The sequence below is a fragment of the Narcine bancroftii genome, chromosome 9 (genome assembly GCF_036971445.1).
Source record: "Narcine bancroftii isolate sNarBan1 chromosome 9, sNarBan1.hap1, whole genome shotgun sequence".
NCBI lineage: Eukaryota > Metazoa > Chordata > Chondrichthyes > Torpediniformes > Narcinidae > Narcine > Narcine bancroftii.
This window is the reverse complement of record NC_091477.1, coordinates 74,995,661-75,018,232: the sequence shown is the minus strand read 5'-3', so window position 1 is coordinate 75,018,232 and position 22,572 is coordinate 74,995,661. Positions and strand designations below refer to the sequence as shown.

General features: G+C 41.6%; 1 protein-coding gene across 3 annotated transcripts in view; it reads left to right on the top strand.

The window, feature by feature from the left end:
* ryk (receptor like tyrosine kinase) overlaps positions 1 to 22,572 on the top strand; it is a 134,634-nt gene that overhangs the window by 24,644 nt on the left and 87,418 nt on the right. The window contains exons 3-8 of one of the 3 annotated variants that reach the window (XM_069896503.1): positions 211 to 237; positions 400 to 466; positions 4,264 to 4,398; positions 5,400 to 5,468; positions 16,457 to 16,601; positions 20,693 to 20,793. In XM_069896503.1, coding sequence (XP_069752604.1) covers positions 211 to 237; positions 400 to 466; positions 4,264 to 4,398; positions 5,400 to 5,468; positions 16,457 to 16,601; positions 20,693 to 20,793 — 544 coding nt within the window. The remainder of the gene's footprint in view (positions 1 to 210; positions 238 to 399; positions 467 to 4,263; positions 4,399 to 5,399; positions 5,469 to 16,456; positions 16,602 to 20,692; positions 20,794 to 22,572) is intronic. The other 2 variants (XM_069896504.1, XM_069896502.1) reach the window with 2 other exon arrangements.

The following is a 22,572-nucleotide window of genomic DNA, read 5'->3' as shown; positions in this document are numbered from 1 at the left end:
GACGTCAATTCGGCTCTCAAAAAAAAAATGTTGGATAGCTGAGGATTTTGGATAATCAGAGTTGTATTGTACTGTATATTCTGTGTACAGGCACTTGCCACTAAGTGGTGATTCTGCCTTGCCCACAAAAAAAAGAATCTCAGTGTTGTATGTGATGTCATGTCAGCTCTGACAATAAATCTGAACTTGTATCTCCTCCATTTCTCCTAGTTCTTCCCTTGTTCTTTCTGTGGGAAGGTAAGCTAAGGACAGTCCCTCTGGTTCTCACTTTCCACCCCTCCAGCCTCCGTATCTCATATTACCTTCCGAAATCCCACTACCAGACAGATCTTCCCTATTTTTCTCAGGGAAATCTCTCTGAGACTCCTTTCCCACTTACTCTTCATGTTATAATTTCAGAATGTCCAAAACTTGTCTCTACTTCTCCTCCTGGATCTCCATAGTAGGCCATACACAGACCTTCCAGGTGAGGCAGACCTTTACTTACACCTTGTTCTACTTGAGTACTGTGTTCAGTGACCCTGGTGTGGCCTCCTCAGTATCAGTGAGACCAAACACAAATTGGGTGACCACTTCATCAAACTCCTGTGCTCTCTTTGTGCATCTAAACTTGATCTTCCTGTAGCCAACCATTGCAACTCGCCAGCCATTTCTAGAGTGACATTGTCAGTTCTCGGCCTGAGTCTCAACATAAATTTCAGGAACAACACATCATATTCCTCTTGGACAGCATTAAACCTAATTACATGAACCTTGATTTCTCTCATTTTAGGTAATTCCCACCCCAATATGATTCCATTGTTTCCATCTCTATTCAATTGTGTAAAGAAAAATCTTCCCAACTTTTCTCCTTCTTCCCCCCCCCACCTCTTCCCGAATAGTTTCTTCCTCTTCCTGTCTCTCCACCTCCCACGCCTTTTGTTCTGTCACCTCTGGACCCCTCCTCAAGCATCTTTCTCTCTTTATGTATGGTTGGGATAGCAGTTAGTGCAACCCTATTGGGACTAGGGTTTGAATCCATGAGTCTGTATGTGGGTTTTCCCCAGGAACCCTGGTTTCATCCCACTGTTTGAAATTACCAGGGCAGTAGGTTAATTAGGTGTAAAGTGGCCTGTTAGCCTGCTGAATTATTTTTTTTAATTACTGTGAAAGACACTCCATTCCCTCTAATCTCTACCAGAAACATCTCACTATTTCTACCTGTTGATGCTGTCTAACCTTCTCAGTTCCTCTATCAATTCTTTGTCTACTCTGTAAAATATTATTTGATTCCTTTGAAATGTGGATGAGATAAGAAATAAGAGGTAAAAATTGAAAGTTTCTAGCTAAATGCCCATTCCTGTGTCTGACTCTGGTTAAGTGAAATGGATTGGTGGACAGAAAACCTTCTATGCCCATCCACATACCAGCCCTTTAAGTTATCAGTGGAGCTGCATAAATTTCCAAAACAACGGAGGCCAATCAGACTGCAGAGGCTGGATTCACTTCAGTCCATTTGGTTTACAGCTCTGATTACAGCAGGTCAAGGGCTTATCCAGGTGTTGTGTGTTGATGAGGTTTTCTTCCTTGACTGCACACAGCAAGTACCTGACCTCCCCATCTTTGACTTTTCATCTTTCTATAAATGACCTTAAATCTGTTCCCTTCTTGATGCACCTGTAGTGGAGGCTGCCCCTTCCCTTCCCCCACCATTTTATTCATGTACCTGCTGTTTCCTTGGCGAAGGGCTCAGGCCCGAAACGTTGGTTATGTATTGTGTGACCTGCTTAGTTTCTCCTGCACTTTTTAATCTCTTCCCAGTGGACTGGCAGAGTTCTTCCAGCAGTTTTGTTTTAGATGGTTGCATAGATGTATGGAAAATAGGTTATGATTATGATTTAGGGAAAATAAGAATATTGTGGAGTAAGTTTTCATAGGTCGGGCAGAAGGGCCTGTACTGTTATGTTCCATGTTCACGCAAGTTGTATTTAAAATGTGTTGCAATTATGGGAAACATAGTAGGGCAGCTAGCAGAACTATTGGCTCACAGCTTCAGTAATCCATGTTCAATCCTGACTTCTGCTACTGCTATGTGGAGTTTGCACATGCTGCTTGCTGGGTTTTTTTTCCCCACATCCCAAAAATGTGCAGGTTGATTGGTAAGATGACTAGTGCAGATTGCCTATATTGTTTAGGTGACATCTATCCAGTGGCTCTGACCTCGACAATCATGAAGTGTTTTGAGGGACAGGTAATGAAGCACATTAAAGCACACCTACCAGTGACAATGGACCCATTCCAGTTTGCCTATTGGCCAAACCAATCCACAGACGATGCAATAGCCTTGACCTTCAACTCCATCCTGACCCACTTAGAGAACGATGTTTCATATGCCAATGTTTCATTGATTTCAGCTCGACATTCAACATAATTTTACTTCAAAGTCTGGTGGATAAACTGTTCTCACTGGGACTCAGTACCCCTCTTTGTAACTGGATTCTGGACTTTTTGATTGAAAGTCCACAGTCTGTCTGGGTTGGCACCAAAATATCAAGGCCTGTCATAATGAGCACTAGCGCACCTCAGGGTCGCAAGCTCAGCCCACTACAGTTCATGCTGCTAACTCAGAACTCCGCTGCCAGGTTCAACTCCATCAGCATTATCAAGTTTGCAGACAACGTGATTGTAGTTGGTCTCATCAGCAAGAAAGATGAGTTGGCTTCCAAAGAGGAGGTTGAAAGGCTTGTGCAGTGGTGCAAGAGCAACAACCTGAGTCTCAACATGGACAAGACAAATGAGATGACTGTGGACTTGAGGAAGATGAAGCTCCACTCCTGCTACATTTCAATAGGCTCATTGTAGAGAGAGAGTGAGGAGAACAAAGTTCCTTGGCATCCATTTAAATCATGACCTATCCTGGACCAACAATGGCTCATTTCTCAGGTAGGTGCAGCAGCACCTACACTTCCTAAGGAGGTTGAAGAGGGCAAGGCTACTGGCCACCATCCTAACAACGTTCTATGAGAGCACAACAGAGAGTGACCTGACTGGCTGCATCATAGTGTGGTATGGTAGCTGCAAAGTGTCAGATTGGAGGTCAGTACAAAGGGTGATTAAAACTGCTGAGATCACTGGGGTCTCCCTTCCCTCTTACAGGGACTGGTACTTAAAGATGGCCCAGAGAATCATTGAGGACCCTTGCCACCCAGCCCGCAGTATCTTTGAGACTATCTTCAAGGAAAAGATACAGGAGCATAAATATAAGGACTGCCAGGCTGGGAAACAGCTTTTTGCACAAGCGGTGAGATTGTTAAACAATCCAAGAAACATGTAAATTATTTTTATATATATATATTTTGGATAACAATGTAAATATGTCTTTTGTGTAGGGTGTTCTGTTTGTGAGCACTGTGGTCTGGTCTTCTTCCCTGACCATCACCTGTAATATATATAATCAAATGACAATAAACTTGAACTTGATGAGGTAAGTGAGGCCCTGTTTCCCAAATTTTGATTGAATGTTATAAGAAAATGAGGTGGTAATGATAAGAATAGAGCAGGAGGTTGTTGTCTGCTTTAGTGGAGCATTTGACAGAGCCCATCAATGTAGGCTGTTCCAGGGGTTACATGGGATCTGCAGTGAATTGGTAAATAGGTCACGAAATTTGTTTGGTCATAGGAGACAGGGTAGGTGAAGATGAGCTGTTCTGGTAGGAGAGGTCTATGGTCGAGTATAATTTGTGACGAAATTGTAGATGGTCTATTCATAAATACAAAGAAAACAAAATTGGAGTTATGAATAGTGGGGAAGGTTGTCAAAGGATATTTTTATTTATACAGAGAGAAATAGGTGCCTTGAATGGGCCACCAGGAGTAATCATGGAGACAAATATGATAGTCATATTTAAGAAGCTTCCAGATTGATCTATGACCATGCAGGACAAAGGCTGAGATGGATCGGGACTGATTTGGATAAGCACATTGGTCTGCATGGACAAGTTGTGTTAAAGGGTGAGTTGTTGCATTCTGAGAGGTGAACTGCTGGATGAAAGTCTTCAGGAAATGGCAAGAGCATTTAAACAGGGGATCTTAGTTCCCTAGCCTCTTGGAAGTGGCAACACAAGCAGAACAGGTGGTAAAGAAGGCATTCGGCATGTGTCTTCTTTGGATAGATGGTGCATAAGGAAGTTGTATTGCTGCATTATATAACTTGTTGGAGCACTTTTGGAGTATTGTGTAGAGTCTGGCTCCAATAAACTTCACAATTTTTATTGTCTGTTTTAGTATTTAGAGTGGACCTTTTGTGCACAGGAAAATTGGATTCCGAGGTGACCATGGAAATGCAGCTTAACCTAACGATTAACTCTGCAAAGAACATTACAGTTCTAAACTTCAAAAGGAGGAAAATGTGTTACAAAAGTAAGGAGATCGACGCTAGTATCGTTCTGCATGTTGAACTCGATAATATTCTGACCAAGCTGCATATCTACCTTGCTTTTCCCCACATTGAGTAGTGTAAAGTTCAGAATCCATAAAGAGCATGCCTAGTACAAATGAGAATGACTGTTAGTTGTAATTCTGTTATTATTTAACTGGTCAGGGTGACCACAAAACAATGAAATTCTGATTTTTAAAAAAGGTTACTGATGATTTAGGGAAAGACATTAGTGAGACAACACTTGGTGAAAGTACTGAGCACAATTGTGGTTGCCCAGGAATGAGAAAGGTATCACAAAACTGGAAAGGTTACAGAAAATATTCACAAGAATATCACCAAGACCTGTGGGTTTAGTTGTAAGTGGAGGATGGGTCCTTTCTCCTGGTATAGGAGGTGAGTTGGGATCTTTAAGAGGTTTATAAAATTGTGAGGGGAGTGGATTTCCTACAGTAAGTAAATCTAAACTGACATGGCATAGATCTAAAGTGAGAGTAGAAAGATTTAAAAGGGACCACATTGGCATATGGAAATAGTTGCGAGAGGAGGTCTTAATATGGGTCATTTAGAATGTTTAAAAGGCATTTAGACAGATACATAGGGAGGGGCATATTTTGTGTCAAATGCAGGGAATGGGATCAGCTTAGGCAGGTGCCATGGACAAGTTGGGCTGAACAGCCTATTTCTGTGCTGTAAATTTCTGTGCTAAGTGACAAAATAAGTCTGGGAAATGTTTGGAAGTCAGACTCCATTTGGGATCTGTAAGCACAATGCAGTTATCCTGCAGGTGACCCTTAGTGTTGCTAAGGCAGTAGTACAAATCAGTCTGTGGGCTGAACCCTGACACATCTTTCCCTTTTCAGATTAGAGGAGAGCTCTGAATAAACATTTTTTGTGTTTATTCTGGAAATAAAATGTTAGTATGTTGACATGTGTTACTTGCTTTACTTTTTGAAAGTTAAAAATAACTATTTAATTTCTCCAGGACCTGAACAGGAAGAAAAAAAATCCATTTATACAGGGAGAAACAGCAGTAAAAGTGGAAGAACTGCGTGTAAGTAATGACATTGGCATGTGCTTGCCTGTTGAAAGAAATACAATAAAATCACCATTGTCCTGCATCTATGGGGATTGAGAATGCCAGAGATGCGAATTTTCCGGTTGACTGAGACTCACTTCCAATGCTTGACTAATACATCTGCATTAAGAATACACTGTTTAAAAGACAAAAGAGTGCAAAATGTAAAGTAATTTTGAAAAAAAAAATCAGTGTTGTCTTTAATTATGTAAAGTTCACTTTAAACAGGTAATTCCTATAACTTGCAAAATTTAAATTCGAACCCTGGTCGCTGGCGCTGTAACAGTGTTACGCTAACTGCTATGCTAATGGTCCTGCCATCATAATTAAATCCCCTCGCCCATGTTTACAGATAAAGCCTTACTAATATAACAAATACTAATAAAAATAAAGACTCTTACTAGACAGAGTTAGGGAGACACTTTGGGAGAGTTGCCCCAGTAGCGAGCAACACTGGCCGGCTCTTCATCCTGGGTGCTGTCATTTCATTCCATCGCATCTTTATTGAAACTCCCCCTCCGGAGCCTATCCCCATCCCACCAGTTCTGACTCAAGTGACCTGATCAGGCCCTAGTTATACGCTGCCACCTTCCTCATGCTGCCGACCTGACTCGCATCCAGGCAAGTGCCTCAGTCAGGCCCTTGGCGCACCTCCTTCGCTCTGTAATCGGACTCACTTCCACACAAGTGTCCTGGTCAGGCCATTGGTGCACCTTGCTCGCACTGACAACCAAACTCACCTCCACATAAGGGGGTCCCGGTCGGGCCCTTGGTGCACCTTCCTCATGCTGACAACCCGACTCACCTCCGTGCAAGTGTCCCAGTTAGGCCGTTGGCGCGCCTGCCTCGCGAGGACAATCTGACTCAACTTTGTGCAAGTGACCTGGTGCGACCCGATTCACCTTTATGCAAGTGATGACAGCGAAAGAATGGATGCGGATTGAGGGGCATTGCTACTTCCCCACTGGGCCCGTCTACCCAGTCCTATTTATGTGAATTGCATCTATTTATTTATTTATTTCCACCATTGATTTTTTTGTGTGTGTGTCAGTTATTTGAGTTTCCAGTTGATTGAATTGCAGATTGTGGGATTTTACTGTGCTGGGAAACAGACTGACTATTGTTTCCCTGCAATGAAAAGTTCAGAACCACAGGTTTTCTTCTTGTACGCTGTGTGATACACACCTTTTAAATGCAATTAGAAGGAACTGCTTCATTTTTTTGTTTTAAAGAATGATGACTATTACGATGGTCTGAAACTAATGTCCTGAATTTTTATAACTGATTTTAATGTTATAAGCTTGGAGCCCCAAAGGATTGCAAAAACAAATAACTGGTGGAACTTAGCAGGCAATGCAGGATCTGTGTAAGAAATGGGATAGTCAACGCTCCAGGTTGAGACCCTGCAACAGGACAGAGAGTGTAGGGGCAAAGGAGACGGTGTATAGAGGTGAGGTGGAGGAGCTGGCAGGCAATATATAACCAAGTGAGGAGGGAGATGGTGGGCAGTATTGGGAGAGGGAGTCAGGGGACAAGGGCTGATGAGCAATAGGTAGATACAGATGGGGAAAGAGAAAAAGGCTTGGTAGAGGGAGGGAAGGAGGGACAGGCTTGAAGGTGATGTGGAAATCGACAAGGGAATACAATGCTCCCCGATGAGTTAAATACCGACTCTGCTCACTTTGAATAGGGATCCACCAGGGAGGTGACATCCATGCCAACTCCTACAAGCAATGTAGCGCCCATGGTCACTGTTCCTGAAGTCAGGGTGGCCTACCAGCAGGTGATCTCGTAGAAAGTGATTGGCCCAGATGGATTCCCAGGACGTACTCCGAGAGTCTATGCAAATCAACTGGCGATGGGGAGGATGATAGAGGAAAACCAGAAGGTGCAACATGTGGGTGATAAGCAGATCAAACTAGGTGGGGGATGGTAGAGAAGGGAGCACCATGAGTGTTGGAAAGTTTACTGTTCATACAATTGGGTTGAGGACCACCCATGCAGAACGTAAGGTGATGTTTCTGTGGCTTGCATTTAGCCTCACCCTGACAATGGATGAAGTTGACAAACAGGTTGGTGTGGCAATGAGAGGGGGAGTGGAAACTGCTTAAGATGGTCATCATAGGCAGGGTATAGCTGTCCCAGAAAGCAGTAGTTTAATCTCCTCTCTCTCCAAAATGTCAAGTGCACAAAATGAAGTGGTCAAGATTGGATGAGATGCACATGAATCTGTACTTCACCTGGAAGGTCTATGGGTCCCGAGATGATGATCAAGGAGAAACTGCAGTATAAAATATTCCAGCTATGGTTGTGAAAGATAGTTGCCAGATGAGGGAGGTGTGGGTGGAAAGGGGTCAGCAAACCAGGGAGTATTGGAGCAACTTGTCGCTGCATAAGGAAGAATGGGGTAGGGAGAGGGAGATGTGACTGGTGGGGATTATGTAATAGCTGGTACAAATGACAAACGGAAGCAGAGGCTGGTTGAGGTGAAAGGTGGGAATTAAAGGAACTATTTCTGTTCTGTTTGAGAAGGTCTGAGAAATGGAGGAAATCTAAGTACCATAAGGTAGGACCTGATAATGTAGACTGAAGTTTTTTTAATTGCTCCTGGGTTGCCTGCCTCTTATTTTTAACATTGCCTCCTGTAACAGTAATAGAGGTTTTTTTTTTAACTTTTTCTGCAGTAAAGAACATTAATCAAACCTCAATTTTCATTGCAAAGAGAAAGTTTAATTTTTGTAATTCAGAATGCAAGCAAACAGGATTAACCAAAGATGCCAACTTGGTTGGTGTGGTTGGGTTCTTCCAAAGGGCCTGTTTGTACCCTATGATACTATGATTCTTCTGGACGGAGACTATTTAATTCCTGCTGTCTCCCGATATTCATATTGCATCTAACATGTCCCCCCTTTTTCTCAACTATTCCTCCTGAACTTTCATTTGCATCCTAGAGTCAAAGTTTTACAGCATGGAAACAGCTCAACTTGTTCATGACAACCAAGCTGTGTACCCTTTGCCTGCAATTTGGCCCATATTCCTCTAAATCTCTCAGGATCTCTGGGATGGAAGGATTATCATGTGATGAGTTTTTAATGGCTCTGAGACTATACTCGCTGGAATTTAAAAGAATGAGGGTGGTTGTATTGAATACTAAATGGACTGGAAAGAGTGGACATGGAGAGGTTGTTTCCTATGGTAGGGGAGTCCAATCAGAGGGCACAATCTCAGAGTATAAAAATGTTCCTTCAGAACAGAGATGAGGAGGAATTTCTTTAACCAGACAGTGGTGAATCTGGAATTTGTTACCACGGATGACTGTGAAAGCCAAGCCATCAGGTATATTTAAGACCGATGTAGATAGGTTCTTGATTAGGAAGGAAATCAAGAGTCCTGTCTTGTGGTCCAAATCTTTTCTACCCATGTAACTGTTTTAATTTTTTTTACCGTTGCAATTGTCTCTACTTCTACCCACTCCTTCTGTGTGAGAAAGATGTCCCTTAGGTCTCTTTAAACTTTCTCCTCTCACTTTTAAGCCAGTGCTTAAATCTCACTGCACGAGACCAAGCTGGAATCCCAGGAGACCATCATGGCTGAAGTCATGGTGGCCTATCAGCTGGTGAATTCATGAAAAGTGATTGGCACAGATGGATTCCTAGGACGCGTCCTGAGAGCCTGTGCAGATCAAGTGGCGAGCCTATTCACAGACATCCTTCCCTACAATAGGCCACGTCCCTGCTTACATCATCCCAGTACTGAAGAAAAGCACAATAACAGACCTCAATGGCTCAATTAAATGACTTTGACTTCCACCATCATGAAGAGCTTTGAGAGGCTGGTCACTCTAATTCCAGCCTCCCTGGAATTCTTGACACACTTCATCCACTCCCTGGATGCTAAAGAAGTTTATGTCAAGACTACCGTTAATAGACTGCAGATCTGCCTTCAATACCATAGCGCCTGGCAAACACATTCCCAAACATCAGAATCAAGACCTCAGCACTCCCTCAACAACTGGATCCTTGGTTTCCTGTCTAACAGACCACAATCATAGGCAATACAGGTGATCCTTAAGGATGTATACTTAGTTCAACTACTATGTTCCCTCTATACTCAACACTGTACAGCTAAACACCTTTCCAACTCCATCTTCAAATCCACTGACAACACCACTGTAGTGGGGTGGGTATCAAATAACAATGAGATTTAATACAGGAAAACAGATTGAAAATCTAGTCGCACAGTGCCAAGATAATAACCTCTCAATATCAATAAGTTAAAGGAGATGATCATTGACTTTAGCGAGGAACAGGGTCAATGCTCCTTTCCACATTAATGATGCTGAACTAGGAAGAATAAATGGCTTTAAGTTCTCAGAAATAAATATCTCCAATGACCTGACCCGGGACAAACCTGACCCAAAGTGCACCAACACGTCTGCTTTCTAAAAAGACAAAGGAAGTTCGGCATGTCCTCCCTGTCTTTCGACAACTTATACAGGAGAACCATCGAAAGCATATTTGCTGGATGCATCGTGGGAGCTGCTCTGCTCAAGATCAGAAGATGGTGGTGAATGCAGCTCAAAACATCTCTCAAACTCTCCCCGCCCCCCTGAACTCTTATCTACATCTCCCACTGCCCAGGTAAGGCAGCCAACTTTTTGAAAGATCCACCACACCTTGGACACACTCTCTTCCTCCTCTCATCAGGGAGAAGGGTTAAGTGTGAGAAACCACAGTTTCTTCCCCACAGCCAATGCGCTCTTGAAAGAATCCCATAGTAGTGCTCTCATGCTGCCCTTGGTGCGAATTGATCTTCCTTTTCATGCTATAGAGAGGGTGCAGGTGAGATTTGCAAGGATGTTGCCTGGATTGGAAAGCATGCATTATGAGGAATGGTTGAGTGAACTTGGTCTTTTTTCCTTGGAGTGAGAAGATGTGGGGTGACCTGAAAAGGATATACAGGATGATGAAAGGCACTGATAATGTGGATGGCCTGAGGCTTTTTTCCAAGGCTGAAATGACAAACACAATGGGACATGGTTTTAAATTGCTTGGGAGTGAGTAAATTTTTCCACACAGAGTGGTGGGTGCATGGAATGCGTGACTGGCAATGGTGGATGAGGCAGGTACAATAGGATCTCTTAAGAGATGAGTACATGGAACTGAGAAAAGTAGAGGGTTATGTAGTAGTTAAATTCTAGGCTGTTTTTAGAGTAGGTTGAGGTTGGCACATGTCCAATGCTCTACGCTCTTTACACAGCTGTAGGTACAGTATATTGGAGGTGGCCTGTTGGTCTGCTTGCAGAAGAATCCTTCTTACTGTACTAGGTACTTAATGACAAATAAGCTTGAAATATGCCCTCTGGTTTTAGACTCAACTACCCGAAAACAACTGTGACTAGTTACACTATATAAGCTCCTCTTGAGTTTATATACAGTGCCCTTTATAATGTTTAGGACAAAGACACTTTTTTCTTTATTTGCCCGTGTTTCACAGATTTAAATCTGTAATCAAACAATTCACATGTAATTAAAGTACATGTTCCAGATTTTATTCAAGGTTATTTGTATACATTTTGGTTTGAACATATAGAAATTATAGCACTTTTTATACATAATTCCCCCCATTTCAGGGCACCATAATGTTTGAGACATTTGGCTTCACAGATGTTTGTGAGTACTTGGGTATGTTTAATGACTTCATTGGTGTAGGTATACGAGAGCTAGGCTTGCTTCTAAGCTTTTGATTACCTTTGGAGTCTGTAGTTGGCATATTTCAGTGTGAGGACCAAAGTTATGCCAATGAAAGTCAAAGAAACCATTATGAGGCTGAAGAATAAGAAGAAAACAGACAGAAACATCACCCAAACCTTATTATTACCAAAATCAACAGTTTGGACATCGTTAAGAAAGAGCAAATTGGTGATCTCAGTAATCGCAAAGGGACTAACATTGCAAGGAAGATCTCCACTGCTGATGACAGAAGTATTCTCATCATAATGAAGAAACATCTCTAAACATATGCCTGACAGATCAGAAACAATCTTCTTCAGGCAGATGTAGATGTGTCAATGACTATTGTCTCCAGAAGACCATAAACAGAAATACAGAGGCTACACTGTCAGATGCAAACAATGGCAGAGGTGGTATGCTTTGGATCTTGGGCAGTTCCTTTACGCCTCCCACTTGGCTCTTGCCATCTCTCTGATACAGGTTAATCTTGGTATCATCTGTCCTCGAGACTTTTTCCAGTATTCTTCAGGCTCTTTTAACTATTTCTTGGCAAACTGTAATCTGGCTATCCTTTCTGTTGCTAACTAATGGTTTGCATCTTGCAGTGTAGCCTCTATATTTCTTTTCAAGCAGTCTTCTATGGATAATATCACTGACATATTCACACCTGCTTCCCAAAGAATGTTTCTGATTTGTCAGACATACTTTTGGTGATTTTTCTTCATTATGATGAGAATTCCTCTGCCATCAGCAGTGGAGATCTTGGAATACAAGTCCTTTTGCAATTACTGAGCTTACTAGTATGCTCTTTCTTCTTAATGATGTTCCAATCTGTTGATTTTGGTCATACAGGATGGAGATTGAAAAGTTGGCTGAATGGTGCACCAGCAACAACCTTGCACTCAATATTAACCAAACTAAGGAGCTGATTGTTGACTTCAGGAAAGGAAAGCCAGCGGTATACAATCCAGTGATCATTGGGGGATCAGAGGTGGAGAGGATGAGTAAATTCCTCAGGAGTTGGTGAAGGATTGGTATGACATCAAAAATTATTAGAGGTGTGATGGAAAGTGTGCTGACCGGCTGCATCACGGTCTGGTATGGAAACACCAATACCCATGAGCGTAAAGCCCTCCAAAAGATAGTAGATGCAGCCCAGGACATCACAGGCAAAACCCTTCCCACTATTGAAGACATCTACAAGGAACACTGCCATTGTAGAGCAGCAGCAATCTTCAAAGACCCTCACAACCCAGCACAGGCTCTGTTCTTGCTGCTGCCATCAGGAAAGAGATATAGGTGTCACAAGACTCAAACCACCAGGTTCAGGAACAGCTGCTACCTCTCCACCATCAGACTCTTCAATGAAAAACTCCATCAGAGACTCATGTAAGGACTTTTACTTGTGCACTTTATTGATTTTCTTTTTGTTCTCTCTGTATTGCACAGTCAATTTGCTTACATTTGTTATCTGTTTACAGTGCTTTGTTTACATGTTTTATGCTGTGTATTTTTTTTGCACTAGCTATTAGTGGTAATTCTGCCATGCCTGCATGAAAAAGGAATCTCAGGGATATATGTGATGCCATGTATGTACTCTGAAAATAAATCTAAAATCTGAATCTTAAGGTTTAGGTGAAGTCTCTTACTGTTTTATTCTTGTTTTTCAGCCTCATAATGGCTTCTTTGACTTTCATTGGCACAACTCTGGTCCTCACGTTGAAAAATGGCAACTACAGGCTCCAAAGGTGATCAAAAACTTAGAAGCAAGTGTAGCTCTCTTCTACCTAGACCAATAAAGCAATTAAACATACCTGAGTATTCTCAAACACCTGTAAAGCCAAATCTTCCAATCATTATGTTGCCCTGAAATGAGGGGACTATGTATAAAAAGTGCTGTAATTTCTACATGCTCAAACCAAAATGCATACCTATAACCATGATTAAAATCTGGAATATGTACTTTAATTACATGTGAATTGTTTGATTACAAATTTTAAAACTGGAGCGCAGAAATGAAAAAAGTGACTTTGTCCCAAACATTATGGAGAGCACTGTACCTCCTCTCCTCAGCCTCGTACTCTAAGTCTTCGGCTTTCCTCCTCCACCACTGCTTACGTCCTCAGTCATGTCTGGCACTTCCAATATGATGCTACCACTAGGCAAATTCTGGAGTTCACCCAAGCCATTGGGCATCTTGTGCAGCAAAGAAATGTGGACCAATAAGCCTGTGTCCTATTTATAAATACTGCCTGACCTGCTGAATATTTTTAATATTTTTCTTACTCTTGTCTTTTTTCTCCAGTACTCAGTATTGAGCGATGAGAACATTCTGGTTATTTTGGACTGTACTCCTTCTAAGGACTGCATTCCTTTGCAAATTCTATTGCAATGAAATAAATGATACCTATTCCAGGTGTACTCCAAATGGATTTCTGAATCAAAACTTTGTCTCATCACCCAGACCTTTATTTTTTGCAGTGCAAAATGCTGGAAGAGCTCAGTAGGTCAGGCTTCTACTCATCTCTTGCTCTTCCTGATGAAGGATTTCACCCTGAAACTTTAACTGTCTATTGCACTTCCGCGGATGCTGCGTGACCTGCTGAGTTCCTCCAGCACTTTGTGTCTTACTCCAGTTTCTACCATCTGCAGACATGTTTTTTTTTATTTATCTTCTGTTTATTTATTGCTTTTAGGCATAATATTCTTTTGTTCTGATTACTAAACTTCAGTCAAACCAACTTCATTTATCATTCATACCATGATCGCATGGTAGTGTTTATCCTGGACCACGGAGCATATTTACATAGATATAAGTTGGGAAAGCAGTTTACACATTAAAATATTATGGTATTAAGATGTATGCACTGAAAGTCCATGGCGCACTATTCACATTTGTGCTGGGAGTTCAGGACCCTCGTAGCTTGGGCAGGAAAAGCTGCTTCCCACTCTGAATGTAAGAATCCAAGTGCTGCGGTGCCTCCTGCCAGGTGGCAGAAAGGAAAACTTTGCAAGCGGGATGTGTGGAGTCTTTCGTAATGTTTATTGCTTTCTGCTTGCATCGAGTGTAATAGATGCCCTTCATGCTAGGAAGAGGTTCCCCAATGGTCTTTTTCATTGATTTCACTATCCTCTGCAGCGTCTTGTGGTCTGAGGTGGTACAGCTTCCAAACTAGGTGGTGATACATTTGCACAGATGCTCTCTGGAATGTAGTGAGGATGGAGGGTGGGAGAAGGATTTTCTTCAGCCTTCACAGGAAGTAGAGACACTGCTGGGCTTTCTTGGCTTTGGAGCTGGTGTTAAGGGACCAGGTGAGATTTTCAGCCAGGTGCACTCTGAGGAACTTCATGCATAGATCTCTAAATAACCTTGGACTTCCACTTTTCAACTATTTGGCCATTTAAATCATGCTGTACTACCACATGCATAAAGGTTGAAGCCAATCTGCCAAGTGTCATCCATTCAGCTAACCTAACCTTGGTAAATTTGTGTTTTTGTCTATAATGGTGGTGCTAGAAATGATTGTATCAGTAAAATTGTATATTTTCTGTTATATCAATAAAGTCAAAAGTGAATACATTGGTATATAGGACAGTGAAAATTTTAATTAGAGATTATAACAATATCCAGATAACTGGGAAAGTGAACCAAAAAAGGTATATAGTGTATTGCCCTTCATTAGTTGGCAGATTAAGTTCAAGAGTTTGAAGTAATTTTACAGCTCTATAAAATTCTGGTTAGACGACACTTGGAGTATAACATTCAGTTCTGGCTATCTCATTACAGGAAGGATGTAGATGCTTTGGAGAGAGTGCAGAGGAGATATACCAGGATGTTTGCCTGGAATGGAGAATGTCTTGTGAATGAAAATTGACAGAGCTAGGGCTTTTCTCTTTGGAGTGACGAAGGATGAAAGTTGACCTAAAGGTGTATAAGATTATGAGGGACCTCGATAGGGTGGACAGGCTATACCTTTTTCCTGGGGTGACAATAGTAAATGCCAGAGGATATCTGCATAAGATGAAGGGAGAAAAGTTTAGAGGAGCTAGATTTTTTTTTACACAGAGAATGATGGGTGCCTGGAATGCATTGCTGAAGGTGGTGGTTGAGGTTGGTACAATAGGTACATTCAAAAGAGTGTATTTATTAAAACAAAAGAGGGATATGGGTGTGAAGAAGGGGAAAAATGATTGTTCTGGAGTAGGTTTACATAGGTTAGCACTACATGATAGGCTGAAGGGCCTATAATTATGCTGTAATGTTCTGTGAATGGCAATTGAAGTTTCAATTAGAGAAATGTGAGCTTTTGCATTGTTAGGTTTAATAAGGGAGGGACATACACAGTGAATGGTAGGGTACTGTTAAGGTACAGCAAAGTTTGGGGGTAGAAAGTGGAGACACAGGTAGGGTGGGTAAAAAAGGCATCGGGTGTACTTGCCTTCATCAGTCATGACAATGAGTATAGGAGCAGGGACATGCTACATCTGTAGTTATCTCTGCATTTCATTAAACTGGAAAGGGGGCAAAAAAGAGTCTCAAAAATGTTACTAGGCTTGGTGAGCTTGAATTATATGGATAGGCTAGGAGTTTTCTCCCTGGATCATAGGATGCTGAGGGAGAATCTTAAAAGGTTTATTAAAACATAAGGATCATGGTCAAGATAATGAGTCAAGTGAGAGAGGAAAGATTTTAATTGATCTGAGGAGCACTTTCATCATACAGAAGTGGATACGTATGTAGAACTACCAGAGGAAGTGGTAGACGTGGGGATAATTGTAACATTTAAAAGATAGGTGTATGGACAGGAAAGGTTTAGAGGAGTATTGTTCAAAGCAGGCAACTGGGACCAGCTTGGGTAGACATCTTGTTGAGGGTCTGTTTCTATGACTCTCAGAATGTTTATGCATGGACTCAAGGTGCTTGTAGGACAGTTTATGTAACTTTCTAATTGGAACATGCATTCATTTTTCTAATCTACCACTCAGTCAGTACCCTCAGCAGATGAATAATTTGCATGGACTTATTAAGATGTATTTTAAGATTGTGCCCCCTTTGAGGTCCTTAAATTGTTCTTTGAAGATGATATAAACTGCATAATTGGATTCTTCTCTGCCGACTGCTTCATATCATCCAAGTACAATTTTCAATGTTGATTTTCTTGCATTTATGCAGATGTTATAGTGTGGGTATAGATGCTGTAAATTTTTGTCTATGTGCTTTGTTTCTCACAGTTGATACCGTGCACATCGCTCCCACTACCTCCACGCGTGTATTCTACATCAGTGTTGGAGTTTGCTGTGCAGTTATATTTTTGGTGGCAATAATATTAGCTGTCCTGCACCTACATAGCATGAAAAGAGTGGAAATTGATGACAGGTGAGTGGCTTCCAGTTTAAGCAATGAAAATTATGATTTTAAAGGCACAAACATGAAAAAGATTAAAGGAGTTTTTCATTTTTTTTAAAAAGAGAACAATTTGTTTGACAAATCTGGTAAGTAACATTGTATATTATGTTACAGTATTCCAAATAACAATGCCTTTGTTTTAAATTAGATTACAAGGCTTGAGTAAAACTATGAATCTTAGAGTATGTCGTGTGGCTGCTACTACTGCAGAGGTTATGCTCAAAGAAGAGATCCACACGACGGGAGGGAATTCAACACTGGTTTATTGTGCTAGCAATAAAGGGCTCAGAAGCCCATCTCCGATGTCATCATGCCACCCAACTGGTGGCATTATGATCTGCTTCCTGGGATTGGTTGTTTAGTGCTATCTGGGGAGCGGCCTATCAGTGAGCCCTTCTCATCACCGGGTCCAGAATTGTTTCTCCTAGGAAATACTTTCGACATTAAATCCAAAATGAAACTGTCCAAGTATTAATTAGGGTTTCTTAAAATTACGTTGGCAGTAGCCAGGAAATGTATTGCGGTTACTTGGAAGTCTGTTTCCCCTCTAGATATAGCCAGATGGAATGTAGAAGTGCATAGTTGTGTTGCCCTGGAGAAAATTAGTTACAATTTAAGGAAGAAGTATAGCATGTTTTTGCAGGTATGGCAGCATATTTGCAGGGTTGATTATTTAGGGACACTTACTCTGTTCCTGAGTTCTACGCCCTGGTTCTTTCCCCAGTGGAGATTTAGCTAAGTAAAGGAATTTGATCTTATAACCTGGATACTGGACCCTGACAGTCCATTTTCTCTTCTTTTTACTTTTCTTTTTTCTCATCTATCTTTTTTCTTTTCTTTATTTCTGGGTTTTGTTTGGGGGAGGGGGATGGGATTGTTTGGAGATATGGATAGCTTGTACCATTAATTTTTTTTATTTCAATTTATGTATTTGGATAATTATTTTGGATGCCTGTTGTCCACAAAATTAAAATAAAATATTAAAAAAAAGAAGTGGGCTAAGAAATGCCCAGATGGCGTTCAAGCCGGACATGTAGGAGGTGTCATATTTAAGAGTAGAGCTTATCAAAGCATTGATGTGTAGAGTGATCTGAGGATCCAGGTCTGTAACTCCTTGAAAGTGGCCACACAAGCAGATAGGGTGGTGGGACATTGAGTATACAAGAAAGGAGTTCATGTTGAAACTATATAAAACTTTAATTGGCTGTACTTGGAACACGGCATTTCTGGTTGCCTCATTACAGGAAGGATGTGGAAGCTTTGAAAAAGGGTACAAAAGCGGTTTAGTGGGTATGAGTTATGGTGAGAGATTGGACAAACTTGGATAGTTTTCTCTGGAGTGTCAAGAGATGTGATAGAGATATATAAAATCATGAGGCATTGATGGAGTGGACAGCCAGAATATTTTCCCCATGGCAGAAGTGTCACACAAGTTTCAGGTGAAGTGGAGGAAGTGTAAGGTAAATGATGTCTGGAGTAAATATTTTACACAGAGAGTGGTGGATGCCAGCAACTGGCCGTCAGGAGTACTCGTAGAAGCAGATAAAATAATAACATTTAAGAGGCTTCTCAATGCATCCATGAATGTGAAGGGGCTGGAGGGATATTTATCACTTGCAAGCAGCAGAGTTTTTGTTTTGTTATACACAAAACTGCTGGAGAAACTCATCCATAGGAGGCAAAGATATCCATGTCTACCAACGCTGTGGCCTGTGCTCCTCACCCTGCCACTTCTCTCCCCATCCCCACTTTTTTATTCAGGCACCTGCCTGCTTTTGCCCATACCTTGACAAAGGGCTTAGGCCTAAAATGTTGGTTATATATCTTTGCCTCCTATGGACGCTGCAAGACCTGGTGAGTTTCTCCAGCATTTTTGTGTATCAACAAACTCAAACTTGAAACAAATCCAAGATGCACACTGGTCAGTGTGACTGTTCAGCTTGCACAAAATGCCTCTTCCACGTAGCATCCAAAAATCATCTCTCGCAACTAGCTTCTATCCTGAATTGGAAATATATTCTTTATTACTGGGTCAAATTCTGGAACTGCCTTCACCAAAATAAGTGTAGCTGTTTGAAATAGCATAAGATGACTTTGAGGATGACATAATGTTGGTTCACTTATTTTAAATGATTTGTAACACTGATTATGAGGTAGAGTATCTACTTAATTATTGAGGATAGTTGGGTAAACTTGTGCTTGCTTTTGCCTATAATTTTACTGTGTTCATTTTCCAGTAACTTATTGTACAGAAGTTCAGGGACATGCAAGTCCCTGAGCATAACTGGTTGAATCTGTCAATATAGTCATGACTGTTTTTCACAGTAGAAACTAAATGTTGTAAATCAGTAGTTCTCAACCTTTTTCTTTCCACTCACATATCATTTTAAGTAATCTCTATGCCATCAGTGCTCTGTGATTAGTAAGGAATTGCTTAAGGTGGTATCTGAATGGGAAGGGAAGGTCGAGAACCACTGCTCTAGACCCAATTGTGACTGAAATGTTTTGCTTGAGACATATTGTCATTGGCTCATTTCCTTTGGAGTTCTGAAACCGTGCACATAACGAATCAATTACAATGAAACCTCATTAGAATGCGATTCGTTAATCCGCGGAATCGCTTATAGCACGGGTGTCTGTGGACCCCAAACATTGATTTTAGGATGTCAGGCTAACAGTGACTAACAGCCACAAACTCAAAAATGGACTCTCATGACTCATTTACAAGATGTGTTTGTTAATATGTGGAGTTTAAAGGTCTTATTATAGGGTTTGAGTCACAGTATTCTGTTTTCTTGCTTCCTGAATCATGACATATATGCATCTGTTCCGCGATTCAGCTGTAACGCATAATGAAATCTTGGACCCCAACTACTGTAGGTACAATTAAAACAGTGGTTTTCAGTTGGCAACTCATTCTACACTCTTGCCTCTCTCTTCATAAAGAAGTTCCCCCACTGTTCCCTTTAAACATTTTATTTTCCATCCCATGTCCTCTTGTTCTTGTCTCACCTAACCTTAGTGGAAAAAGCCTGTTTGCATTTCAAGATTCCGTTATTGCCATGTAATAGTTCAGAACATATAATATTACACAAATTTGCCTTCTACCTGCTATAAGACAGACAAATAGTCACCGTTAGTGTTACCTGGCTATCCTTGCAGTAAGAGAAAAAGAAATTCCCTTCAGGGACATGGGGTGTCAAGCACACAGACGCCTGTTTGATCCATTAGCATACCGAGCTCCAGGTCCAAATCTCCAATACAATCAGGAAACCTTTATTGCCAGAGGCCCATCAGGAGCCCTTCTTGCCCTCAGCACCCTTTCGAGTCCTGTGTCGGTCCCTTAGCTACTGAGCATCCCGCTGGTCTGCCACCATGGTCACCTTTCTGTAAGATCGTCACCTCTGCTTCTCCTTCTCAAAGGGAGATGTTCCCCCTGTTTCCGGTCTACTGCTCCTCTGAAGCCTGCAACCTTTCATGGCAACTGGGCACTTACCACGCAGTTGCAGGATTTTAAATAAAAACATCATCAGCTCCTTTAACGGGCTGTTTAAAACCTATACGGAGTTGCTAGCATTAGGACGGGGCGGGTGAGCCCTTCGGAGCAGTGCTGTGTCCACTCCCCACTCTCCTGGGTCTGCACCAGTGGCAGGACTGCCATTACAGCAGCTCCAGTGGCACAGCCATTTTTTTCTATTTTACCCCTCGTAATTTTATAAATCTCTATCAAATCTCCGCTGATTCTTCTATGCTCCAGGGAATAAAGTCCTTGCTGTTTAACTTTTCACTGTAACTCAGTTCGTCAAATCCTGGCAAAATCCTGGTAAATCTTCTCTATGCTCTTTCAATTTTATTAATCCTATAGTTAGATGATGGCACACAATACTCCAAATTTCAACTCACCAATTTGGAAATGGGGAAGATGTTTTTGATTTGATCATGTGACTTGTTTTGCTTTTAAACAAAGAAGGTACAAGAACAAGGTGTTGCAAGTTGGCAGTTGAAATGCAGATATGAATTGTATTTTTGTGTGTGGTAATGTGCTATTTTTGTTTTGTCAGTGTGAGTGAGAGTGGAAGCACTCAGGGCTTGTCGCAGCCCTCCACACAGACCACGCAGTATCTGAGAGCAGACACACCCAACAATGCAGCACCTGTAACCAGTAAGGACTTTCCTTGCATTAAGAGAGGTTGAGCTCGCTGTTTTAATTTATTGATTGTACAGTTAACTGTGTGCCCAGGTTTGAACTAATGGTTCGATACCCTATTGATAAAATAAATTGGTGTTCAAATTTGGCCTTCTAGAACCATGGAGCACAGCAGTGCAGAATCAAGCCCTTCAGCCCATCTAGTCTGTGCTGAACCACTATTTTGCCTCATCCCAATGTCCTGCACCCAGATCATAGCCCTTCCATCCATAAACTAATCCAAATTTTTATTAAATGACAAAATTGAGCCCACATTAACCATATCAGCTGGCAGCTTGTTCAAAACTCCCACTACTCTTTCCGTGAAGTCCCCCTTAACGTTCCCTTTAAAAAATTCACCTTTCACTCTAACCCATGTCCTCAACTTCTATTGATGTAATTTATCCCCAATATCCCATGATGATTAAAACAATAGTATGGTGCGCTTCATTCATGAGAGACCAGATCAGCTCGATTTGTTTCCCTTGGAGTAAAGGAAGCCGAGGGGCCAATGACAGAGGTGTACAAAATTAGGCGTGGCATCAAAAGGGTAGAAAAAACTTTTCTTCCAAGAAGAGAGTCTGAAAATGGGATGGAACAATTGGGGGAATGGTAAAAGGTTCAGAAAGGATCTGGGAAAGATCCAGATACTCTCACAATATCAAAACTATGTGGGAAAGCACATATTGATCTTGGAGCACCAGAGCTTTGTGGTCCACATGAATGTGATACCCTGTCACTTCAAGACTCCTTTGGAAATCTCCAACATCTCACTTTTCTGGTAGTTTACCTGTGCTGACGTTTTAAAGTTTCCTGTGCCAAAGATACGCTTGCTGTGGAGAAGTGATGAATCCATCAACATATGGATAGGATAGGAAGGCATTCTCGAGTCGACACCCTCAGGAGCATCTGTAAATTGTGAGCAATTCACAGCGTCAGTTCACACCTGATTATAATGCCCCTGATGCACTGAATACAGGGTGGCATGGTTAGCGTAGCAATTAGCACAATGCTGTTTCAGCACAAGTATTCAGGACCTGGGTTCGAATCCCACACTGTCTGTAAGGAGTTTGTACATTCTCCCCTTGTCTGCGTGGATTTCCTCCGGGTGCTCTGGTTTCCTCCCACCATTCAAAACGTACGTGGGATTGTAGGTTAATTGAGTATAATTGGACAGCATGGGCTGAAAGGACCTGTTACTGTGCTGTATGATTGAATTTTTAAAGAAGAATTAAAATTAACAGGAATGGAAGAATGTGACAAAATTACTACCCCTAACCCAGAAGGCGCTAGCCAAAGGCAGACGAGATCAGTGAAAGGAAAGGCAATAGGCCAGATACCGATTAAGAAGAGGCAGAATTTGAAGGTGAGCTTCCTTTGCCCTACTGTCCCTTTAGTTAGTTAATTGGTCACGGGTGTATTTGGACAGCGCAAGCTCATGGGCTGGAACAGCCTTGTTACCTAGCAGTGACTCTCATTTCCTGACTCTCTTTCCTCTCCCTGATTAGTCTTGATGAAAAGTTTTGACCTGAAATGCTGACAGTTCAGTTTCTAAATTGATGCTGCTTTGATCCATGGAGTTTCTCCTGCAGATTGTTTTGCCTCATCACAAGATTCTGCCACACTTCACTAAAACTAGTTTAAACTCCTTTATCAAGCAGGACCAGTAATGCAAGATTTGAAAATGCAAACATTCAAACCATCATTTGTGGGTAGAGTTTTTACATACTCTTCTATGTTAAAAGTGTCAGTCAG